This window comes from Sciurus vulgaris (genome assembly GCF_902686455.1).
Source record: "Sciurus vulgaris genome assembly, chromosome: 18".
NCBI classification, from domain to species: Eukaryota; Metazoa; Chordata; class Mammalia; order Rodentia; family Sciuridae; genus Sciurus; species Sciurus vulgaris.
Window position 1 is genome coordinate 38,807,870 of NC_136479.1, and position 11,094 is coordinate 38,818,963.

An 11,094-nucleotide genomic window follows, 5' to 3' on the forward strand; every position below is an offset into this window, starting at 1 on the left:
TTGGCAAGCCGGTGATGCCTACTGAATGTTCCAGAGCATGCACACTTTGTGAAGCTGTGGGGTATCATTTTCACACTCCCAGGTAGAAAACAAGCCACTAGGTGGGCCCACCAGGCTGGGCAGTAGCCCAGGTGCCTTCAGATGCTGAGAGGCCCTGCCTGACCCACACTTCTTCCATGCTGGGCGGCCCTGGCAGCCCAGAGACAGCCCTCCCACACACTGTCTTTTCCCGAGGGAATCGCACTTATTCACAGGGACTTAGACAAGACACCAGGGATTATGGAACGTGATTAGCAGGTGGGGGAACCAGGTCCTGACCCTGCCTCATAGGGAGGGCCAGCTTTGCACATGAGCAGTATTGAACTTTGTCCAAATTTGATAGAACTTTGTCCTGGTATTTATTAGCAGTTCATATTTGTTAAATTCAGCCACCTTTACCTTGCCGTCGGAGACCAAACTGCAGGGCAGAGCGCCCATCTGGAGCCCGCCCCTCCCGCCCTGCCTCCTCCAGGGCTGCCCCTGGGCTCTGCTCTGCGCATGGCCAGGCCCATGGCCTGAGCTGATGGGAGTTCGTGCACACTCTCGTCCTCCTTCCCCTCCTTCCTCCTTTTCCCAGCCTCCTTCAAGAGAAGGATTTGAGGAGACTTAAAGTATATGTGTCAGGTGCAATAAAAAGTTGAGGAAAAAGGTAGATAGGAGAAAACATGAGGAAAGAAGCCCCCGGTGGAGACCTGGAAACCCTGGCAGGCAAGGGTTTGGTGGTGGGCCTAGGAGGACGCTGGCTCTTCCTAGCACCGACGAGTGAGAAGCCTCGTCCTTCCCCTTCACATATCTCCTGGGGGCCCTCGGCCAGAAGGAGCCGGTCACCTCCTGGGAGCTGGCTTTTGAGGACTCTGACCTTGTATCTGACTCACTAGGTGCTGCACACCCGACCGGGACCCCTTTTGGGCCACCTCCCCATCACAGCAACTTCCTCAACCCTGCTGCTCACCTAGGTGAGTCACCTTCCCAGGCCGTGGCGCGCTCCTGCACGCGGCAGCATGCGGCACCGCCTCGGGACACACTGCTCCTAGCCACGCCCCTTTGCTGGTCTGTGTCCTGTCCTGCTCTGCCTCAAGTAAATGGTGGGGCCCTGGGAAAGCTTTTCCTGGGGATCTCAGCCACTCGGAGTCTAGGGTGGCCTGTTCTTCCCTGTGACAAGGTGACACTCTCCACAGCCAAGGTGCCTTCAGCAGGTGGGGGAAAGACAGGATGATGTTACAAAGGCCCTGGTTTGGTGGCCTTTACTTGTTTGATAATGTGTGCAAGTGAACAAGCAGATGGAGGGCGCGCAGTAGGGCTTCATCTCTGGGGATTTAAGATGTGGCCTTGTTTTTGTCCCATCAGAGGCTGTAGAGCACCCTCCTGGGAGAGGGGGCGCCTTAGAACAGTGGGTCCTGTGTCCCTGGGGCGGGCAGTGGTGCGGGCCTCACGAGCACGCACCACCCCAGCCCGACTCCACAGCCCGCCTGCCCGCTCCTGTCCTCACTGGGGAGTCTGAGCCCTTCCTTCTTCCCGCCTTTCTTGGCAGAGCCTTTCAATCGGCCATCGACCTTCACGGGCCTAGCAGCGGTTGGTGGCAATGCCTTCGGGGGACTCGGAAACCCTTCAGTTAGTGAGTACCTCTAGCTTTTCATACCTGCCTCGGACTCTCCATCTCAGGACCTTCCTGGACGCAGGAGACTCGCTCTGGGGAACACATTTGAGTTACAGAACTGCAATGGCAGGCGTACACACAGGAGCTGGGTCAGGCGTGAGCGCACTACTCTAAGGAGGCCGCTGCTCGCGCACGTCCCAGAGGCAGGGTCCGCGAGGGTAGCTAATGACTGCAAAGTCGACTTCAGAGGGTAGCTGCCTCTAGACTGCATTTCTGCCACCCAGGAGTGTGGCTGCAGCTTCCACCAGAAGTAAGAAGAGTTTTTAGACTTCATCTCACGGCTTTCGTGGGATTGAAAACAGTACAGTGGAGGACAGCAGGAAAACAAGACCAGGCCCAGAGTCGCCAAGAGCGGGCAGCACATCCTCCTGACCGGGAGAGCCCTGTGGCTTTCTGCTGCTCAGAGGGCCATCTCGGATGGGAGGGAGCCGCAAGCCCAGCTCGTGTCCTGGACGCCACGCCGTCGCTGGATACGCAGTTGGTGTTCTTGCAGTCACGTGTGTTCCTATTTGGGGAGCACAGGAGGCCTACAGCGCAGCTCTGGGCCACCGTCACAGTGAGCGAGGGCCTCCTACAGGACAGCGCGGAGGATTCTGCCTCTGTCCAGGGCCAGGCCCGAGTGGTCTTGGGGATGCTTGTAGTCAGCCCACGTTGGGAGGATGCGCAGGCTTTGGCAGGGAGAGGAGGAGGGATTTGAGTTCCGACCGCAGCGCCGCGGCCTACCCTTCGCATGCGTGGCACCTCTGCATGCTCCAGGCACATGTGGTCGGTGATCCTGACGCCTGGGTGGTCCCTTTTGCTTCTAACACCCCCACCCACCCCACCCCACTTTTGCTATTGGTTTGAAATTTTAAAAACGCTGTGCGCTGCCTCTCCAGTGCAGGACACGAGCTCCTCTAACGACTGTGTCGATCTCCTTTCCTTTTCCAGCTCCCAATAATATGTATTCATTTTAACTCTGAATGCTGTTAAAAGTTTTTGGTAAGTACCTTCACGACAGCAGGTTATAATTTCTCTTAAACCTTTTTGTTCCCCACTTCACCATTTCAGCACCCAACTCAGTGTTCGGCCACAAGGATGGCCCCAGTGTGCAGAGCTTTAGCCACCCTCACGAGCCCTGGAACCGGCTGCACCGAACGCCTCCGTCGTTCCCGACCCCTCCGCCCTGGCTGAAGCCAGGGGAGCTGGAGCGCAGCGCGTCAGCTGCAGCTCATGACAGAGATAGAGATGTAGATAAACGGGACTCATCCGTTAGTAAAGATGACAAAGAAAGGTACGGAAAGAAACCGCTCCGGAGTCCACGGGGGGCCCACCTGTGCCACGTGCAGTGGGTCTGGCCACCCGCCCTCCCTGCCCCAGCCTCGTGCTCCAGCTGTCCGTAGCCCCAGCGCCCCCACCAGCCAGTGCCAGCGGCCCCCAGTCCCAGCACCCTGTGGCACAGTGTCCCATGACAGAGCACAACCACAGCTGAGGGAGGACCCCTGCCCTGCGGCAGTGACACACAGAGCGTCCCAAGCCCCCTGAGCGTTAGCATGTCCACACACAGACCCAACTCTGGGAACAGTGAGCGGCAACTTCGGGCCAGACACACACAGCATGCATCAACGCCATGTTTGCTTGCAAGTTCCGCAGTCCATGAACCACCCATAGGCTTCTCTCCTTCTCTCTCTTTTTGTTTGCTTTTAGAAAGTCATCTTTGCATTTCCTCATCATATTTTTCTCAAGTTTTGTTCAAACTCAAAGCCTGGGGCTCACAGATAACTAATAAAATTTTACTAACCTAGATTTAGAGAAGCATCAGAAAGAAGCTTGGGTGTTGGTTTGGTCTTGCCAGTGGACGATCAGTGGCATTAACCATGTCTCTGAACCTGCTCACCTGTGCCTAAAAAGGAAATTATCTTAAAGAGGAAGAGCTTGTGTTTTCTGCGAAGAATGTCAGCAGCATCCTAACCAAGTCCCCCCACATCTCTCTCCTTCTTCAAGCTGTTTTCATTTTAAATGAGCTGATAAGGGATGCACAACATGTGCTTGACAAAAATTTCTAACAATTTCCTTTTGGTACTTAAGATTCAAGTCTGAGCCAACTCTTGGCTTTTCCTTTACTGGGTATATTGTGTGCAACGTGTACTGGTAACTTAAAAGACTGACTGTGCAGGCTGAGTGGCAGATCATAGATGTTGGTCATAGGCCTTCATAGTGTGCTGGTTGATTTCTTTTGTACAAAAGAAACTCCGAGCAGTATGATAAGAGCCTCCTACCCCGTGGGAGGACAGGGCCAGCATTTGGCTCTGAGCTGTGAGCGGCCAAAGTGGGGTGTGGCCAGAGCCAGCCAGCACTAGAACTGAGCTCTCCAGCCCACGGCCACACGGTAGACCACACCACTCGAGCTGTTCTTGACGTGTGCTCCACACGGGCTCTTGAATGAAGTCAGGTAGCTTCATGAAGTATGCTCCTCTCTGTTCTTCCCCTTAAGGTCATTCAGTGCCTTTCCACGTAGGCTTAGGAACCCAGAGGTGTAGGGGAGTGTCCTTAGCTCCTGGTCTTCTGGCCTCTCCTTGCTGCATGACAGCCTCTCTCCTCTCCTGTCATCACCTTGGCCAGGTGTGCCATGGGCATCCTGAGCCTTGAGTGATTCTTCATCGCAACTCGGCTTTTACCTGTTTGCATTCTACTCTGCATTTCCCGTCCAGTCCTCCAAGTGCTGGTCCACGCCAGGCCTGGCATTAGAGTTCCACATCCTCGCCCTGGGTGAGCTCTAAAGTTGCCCTGCTTTCTCGAGGCTGTGTCTGTGGCCTGCTCTCCACTGCCAGACTCCCAGTCCTACTCCTTCTACTCTTACTGACCTAATGCACACCCAGATTCCTGGGTCCCTGGATTCCTTTCCCACCTCCTCTCTTTGCCTCTTAGAGCTGGTTCTGTGTCCACCTGCTTTTCCCTGAACCGGGCCTTTGTTCTGAGTGTCGGGAGGCAGAGACGCCCTTAATGTTTACATTTGACCCTTCCTTCCACTGGCACTGCGGCCGCAGTTGGAAGTCGTGTTGCTCTTGGGCTCTTAGAGCGAACCTTTAACCTGAAAGGCTCCTGAGAATTTGGACAGCGGGCTCTGGGGCCCCATCTTTGGCTTTCTGAAAGCGCTTCCTCCAGGATCTTGATTGAGGCATGTGGCTCTTACCCCGTCGGGTGCTCCCCCTCCACTCTTCAGGCACCCTCGCCCCTGGTACTTCGCCCCCATTAAGCTTCCTCTGAAGTCTAGGTCAGTAGGATCAGGTGCCGGCTCTGCCCAGCCGTGGCGGCCCACACCAGCCTGCCCTCTTCACACCACCATCTCATCGGCAGCGCTCGCGGGGCCACAGGCCGTTTCACCTGCCTGCTTGTCTCCTCTTGCTTGCGCAGAGAAAGCGTGGAGAAGAGACACTCCAGCCATCCTTCACCAGCACCTATCCTCCCGGCGACCGCCCTGGGGCACAGCCGCAGCTCCGCCGAGCAGATCAGGGGTCATTTGAACACAGAGGCTCGTGAGAAGGACAAACCCAAAGAGAGGGAGAGAGACCATCCGGAGTCGCGGAAGGACCTGGCCGCGGAAGAGCACAAGGCGAAGGAGGGCCCCGCGCCCGAGAAGGACGGGCACGGCCACGAGGGCCGCGCCGCGGGCGAGGAGGCCAAGCAGCTGGTGCGTGCACCGTCGCCCTACGTGCGGACCCCCGCACTGGACAGCGCCAGGCCGGGCAGCACCTCAGGCCGCGAGGCCGAGCAACGCAAGGGCGAGCCGGCCTACGAGAACCCGCGGAAGAGCGCCGAGGTCAAGGTCAAGGAGGAGCGCAGGGAGGAGCACGAGCTGCCTGCGGAGCCCGCGCAGCCCCCGCGCGCCGCCGAGCCGCCCAGCGCAGCCTCGGGCACGCACGCCGGCCCGCTGGCCTCAGTGCCCATGGCGGTGGGCGTGGCGGGCCTGCACCCCATGGGCGGCATCGGCAGCCTGGACAGGACCCGCATGATGACCCCCTTCATGGGCCTCAGCCCGCTCCCGGGCGGGGAGCGCTTCCCCTACCCGTCCTTCCACTGGGACCCCATGCGGGACCCGCTGAGGGACCCCTACCGCGAGCTCGACGTGCACCGCAGGGACCCGCTGGCCAGGGACTTCCTGCTGCGGGGCGACCCGCTGCACCGGCTGTCTGCGCCGCGGCTGTACGAGGCCGACCGCTCCTTCCGGGACCGGGAGCCGCACGACTACAGCCACCACCACCACCACCACCCGCCGCTGGCCGTGGACCCGCGGCGGGAGCACGAGCGGGCCGGCCACCTGGACGAGCGCGAGCGCCTGCACGTGCTGCGGGAGGACTACGAGCACCCGCGGCTGCACGCCGTGCACCCCGCCTCCCTGGACGGCCACCTGCCGCACCCCAGCCTGCTCACTCCGGGCCTCCCCAGCATGCACTACCCGCGCATCAGCCCCACGGCGGGCCACCAGAACGGACTGCTCAACAAGACGCCCCCCACGGCGGCGCTCAGCGCGCCGCCCCCGCTCATCTCCACGCTGGGGGGCCGCCCTGTCTCCCCGCGCAGGACTACGCCTCTGTCGGCGGAGATCAGGGAGCGGCCGCCCTCCCACACGCTGAAGGACATCGAGGCGCGGTAAGGGGACAGCGGACCGAGCCGAGAGCAGGGAGAACTCCTGGCCCGCGCAGACTGCGGGCCAGCCCCGCCTCTCCCCTGTAAAAAATGTACAGACTCCGTGCAGATTTTGAGATGTTTTTTGTATATTCTATGTTGAAATTTTTCAGATCTTTTAGCTAAGTCATATGTTCTCATGTCTCCTACTCTTTGTTCCTTGTATAAAGCTTTTTGATTTGAACCAAAACAGTAAAGATGCAACACACACCAATTTGACGACAGCGGGGAGCCCACACCATCCATGGCGCAGAGCTCTTTCAGATGAGAAGGGAAGGCGTGTACATAGTCGTGTAAAAAGATGGCTTCACGAGCTGGTGGTTCATATATGCAAAGGGCGAGACGAAAGCTTTACTTTGTACAAATGTATATAGATAAAGATTAAGTAACATGATACATTAATACTTCTTGAAATGTGCTATTTGCAAACCTAATATCAGTGAGCGCGGTCTGCTAGGGCTGTGTTCCCGTGTATTGTTAGAGACAGCTAAACCCTTCAACTATGCAATGAACGTTAGGGCTTCTCACAAAAGCCCGCCTAACTCAAAGGAGCCTTTTCAAATCCATTTACAACATACTTAAGGTCATATTTTCCCTGAACAAGCGCTTACGTGATATGACTCTGTTTTCCTTGCTTGTTTTTTTTTCAAATGGAGAAACATCCTATTTTGCAGATCGGGCCCCAGGCTGGAACTTTGCATCTGAAGTTGCTGCTTGTGGGCTTCAGGGGCAGGTGTGCCCTGGGAAGGTAAATGAGAACAGGAGCAACCAGTGCCGGGGGGATGGGATTTGTCAGATGCCCAAATCAGGGGGCTGGTGGTGGCATCTGCCAGAGTCGTGCCATCCCACGCCCGCCGCTGGTGGCAGCCATGCCTTTTTGGTGTGTCCTATTTCATATGCGTACACACTCCCTCATTTTGCAGTGCGATTTAGTCACACCCAAACAGATCCTGAAAGAAAGCTTCATGTTTTCTCAGATGATGGATGTGTTTTCGCTGCACTTGGTACCTGTGTGCCAGCATGACTCCGTGCACTCCAGGGAATAGCCGAGTCTGGGCACAGCCAGAGCAGGTCAGGCAGAGCCGTGGAGATCACAGAGGGCGAAGGGGGCAGAGAAGCCGTGTGTGTGCGCGTGTGTCTGAGTTTGCATCAATCTTAATGTCTCTTCATAATACTTTTATAATACATTAAGCCTCTTGTCTACATATTTGGAGAGAATATGACTTTACTAGCAGAGAAATACAATATATCTTGTCTACTGGACTGTAAAATACATGTAAGAAATAAAATTAGTTCCATTTGGTCTTCTAGTATATTAAAGTGCTATCTGACGTTGTTATCCTGTTTTTGCAAAAAAAAAAAAGTTAACTACAGACCATTGTTTCTAATAAGCAGAGATCTATTTTAGTAGTAAACTGAAGGTTTAGTTGTGAGCTTCAGATTTTGTGAACACCAGATGTTGTGCAGTGTTTTTTTTTTTTGTTTTGTTTTGTTTTTTGTTTTTTTTTTAAAGACAACAACTAAAAAAGAACCCCAAGGAATATGTACACTGGAACTGTAGTGGTAGCTTCAGTATTGTAAAGAGATTGTTCTATACAGAGCTTTCCGCTGTTTCTCCTGTATGTGACAAAGTCCCTTCTAGACCTATGTGAAAAGCAAAGTGCAGCAACTGAATCTTCAGCATGTTCCCGTCGGCGGAGCCTCTTGTGTAATGTAAATGTGCCATGTTATTAAAGAATGTGAACCCAGCTTCCAGCTGCTTGTTTGTGTGCAGTGGCCATCGGTCCTTTGGGAGGAAGCTGTACTTGTGCAAGACCAGGCTCTCGAAAAGAAACGCCCGGAACCGGCCCTCGGGAGACGCGGAGGTGCTCCTGCCGAGGGGGCAGCCCGCCCGCGCCTCTGGCCGCCCACCGGTCAGCTCCTGTAGACTTCTGCGCGCCCCGCAATAGGTTACGGATTTTTTTTTTTTCCCTTTTGTGTGTTTTAAACAAAACTACTGTAAAACTCACGAGCAGGTACTTTCGGATATTGTAGACGATGCGTGTGGGCCATGTTAGCCAGTGCTGTGCCCACCCTGCTTCCAAACTCGGAGGGAAGCGCGTGCGTCGCGGGCAGCGGCACGAAGCCTGGGCAGGGCCGGCGAGGACAGCACCCTCTGCCCGTTCCTCTACATTCACTCGTGGGCTCGGTTGTGGCTCGCCTTCCCGGCACACTTCCCCTGTCTCATCAATGTTCGTGGCATATCCCTCCTTGGTTTGCAGACTTCTCTGTCCTCTAAAATCTGTTTTGTTTTTTCATGATGTAAAATGTTAAATTTTCTCGTATCAACTTGATGACATTGGTCTTTGGATTGGTGTCTGTGTCTTACTGGGAAAGAAGCCCAGCGGCAGTCGCGGTCAGTGGGGTCAGGTGACTACTGGGCGGGCCTTGGACATGGGGGTGGATGGAAGTGGGGACTCTGGGTCCCTGGTGGGGGGTGCTGGGGGACATCCTGGGACCCTTGACAAGACCCCTGGTGGGCCTCCAGGCATTAGCAGCTAGAGCTAAGCCAGCAGCGACTGCCTGTGTAGAAGCCCTCTCCCCACTATCCGATGCCTGAACACCTGACTCGCGGGCAGCAGAGGCAGGAGGGAGACCCACTGGTCCACAGACGCTGTCTTCCAGGCTGGGCCTGTGGGCAGCGGTGGCATCTGGATGTGCTGCTCCCAGCATGACTGCCTGTCTCCTGTCATCGACCTAGCTTGGTGCCGCCATCTGCAGTGTCAGGACGTGGAAGAGCCACTCTCGAATCAGTCACGGTGTTTAGTCCCCAGGGCTTCCTTCATCTCAAACTTTGCATATTTTCTCTCTAATTATGTTCAGCGCCTCGGCGTTGATGGGTCCCAGCACAATCTGATTCCCCTAACCTATAGATGCTCTAATTATCTCCACAATCTTTGACTGACAATGATCTTGTTACCTTCTAATGGTACATGACAAGTAAAACAGCGAATATAATGATGCAATAATTACCACTTTGGATGGATATTTGCAACAGCACTTGCTGTTTATCCTTTTTCTGCCTCAATCAAGGTGGATGAGAGGAAATAAGATGCGACTGCTGGCGTTCTGTGCGTACGTAGCATGAAAAGAGGGTAAAGGCGGTTTGGGTGCAATTGGCCATCCAGGTGTGGGACTTTGAAGTCCTCTGAGTGGGCTCCAGTGCTGACAAGCAAGCCAGGCCTCAGCTAGGAAGGAGGCCAGCAGAGGTGTGGGCATTCTCAATACACTGTCTTCTAAACTCTGCAGCCATTTTTTTTTCCTCCTGTGCATTTCTGAAAATGTCTTAAACATGGAAAGTTTCCTCTAAATGGAACAGGAACTTACATTATCAAAGGTGGTGCCACAGTGCAAGATTGCCGTCTTGGCCGCCATGTTTCAGTGTCTGGAGTTGACATGCTGGAAGCTCCTGACAGGGAGCTCATGGGAAGGAGCCACTGGGCCAGCAGTCACGGGGCACGGTGGTGTGTTGCTATGTGCTGAGGGAAACTGGACAGTGGCCCAGAAGAAAGGGAAGGCATTTCCCCACACAAACTCCCAGTGACAGGGCCTCGAAGACTCTTGCTAAAGACTAGCTGAAATTTTGGCCAGACTGAAAAGCCAAGCTGCTGATTCCAGGATCTCTAACTCACAGGTGTTTCTCTTGGGGATGGAGATGCCGGGTGAGGCTCCCAGATACTGTCATAATCAAGGTCTCCAACTGCTGTCCCAGCAGCTGTTCATGGACATTCTGAGGTACCCAAGAGGAAGCTGGGCCCCAGAGCTGGCGTCTGGAGCTCCCTGGCTACTCTTCCATCACCCACATCTGCATGATCTCTTCCCCTTCTCAAAGGCCCTGGAGCAGAGTCCAAGTTAAAGTCCTAACTCCCTCTGTGGAGCCTTCCTAGGCTTGCTCTCCTCCACCTCCTGCTCAGCCCTTCCTTCTTTTGGGACTTGGGGGCCTCGCACCCTCCATATTGGGGTCAGCATCTCCCTGGGGCAGAGGCTGTGCTAGATGCTGCAGCAGGAGAGGCCACCCCCAGCTGGGTGGTGAGCAAACCTTCAGGTCGTAACCCACCCAGTAAAGGCACGCACACAGGCCTGAGACCGACCAACGAGGTGATGGCCACGTTGTATGTCATGGACTCCTCCGTTCTCTTTTAATGCACTTTTTAAAAATGCTGATTGTCACACAGTACTTCAATCTCATGAGACTCCTGAGTCTCAGTCTGATTTGAGAAGTACCTCATGGAGGAAATTCTCCGGGATTTAGGGACAAGACAGACTGAGAACCTGGCCCTCAGGTCTTCCTCTTAAATAGCTATTCTGTTCTCCAGTCAGCCGGCAGCCTCAACCTGGTCTCCCTACCCCACCCCAGCTGCTGCTGCTCGGGCCTCATCTCTCCCAGGTCCCCACACCAGCTTGAGGAAGCTGCCCGAGCAGAACCCAGACTTGGCCTCCCTAGTGCCAGTCCCAGGAGATACTGCCTCTTCTGCACTGGGCAAACACTGGTGCTTCAAGTTCACCTCCATGAAGCCCCCACAATCGCCCCGTGTCATAATTTCCTAGACTGTTAGTTCTCAAAGTATGGTCCGTGGACCAGCAGCAGCAGCAGCTGTGACACTACTGGAAATGCACCTTCTCAGCACCCCCTCCAGCCTCTTGGATCCAAAATTCTGAGGGCAGGACCCCACAGTCTGCTTTAACAGGCCCTC

The 11,094-nt window shown here is 55.1% G+C and overlaps 1 protein-coding gene across 12 annotated transcripts in view; it reads left to right on the forward strand.

Moving 5' to 3' along the window:
- AUTS2 (activator of transcription and developmental regulator AUTS2) overlaps positions 1–8,685 on the forward strand; it is a 1,098,554-nt gene extending 1,089,869 nt beyond the window's left edge. For 11 of the 12 annotated variants that reach the window (XM_079120204.1, XM_079120194.1, XM_079120196.1 and 8 more), the window contains 4 exons: positions 918–995; positions 1,571–1,654; positions 2,747–2,969; positions 5,090–8,685. In XM_079120204.1, coding sequence (XP_078976330.1) covers positions 918–995; positions 1,571–1,654; positions 2,747–2,969; positions 5,090–6,329 — 1,625 coding nt within the window. In that variant the 3' untranslated portion in view covers positions 6,330–8,685. The remainder of the gene's footprint in view (positions 1–917; positions 996–1,570; positions 1,655–2,746; positions 2,970–5,089) is intronic. The other variant, XM_079120201.1, reaches the window with a different exon arrangement.
- Positions 8,686–11,094: the final 2,409 nt, after the last annotated feature.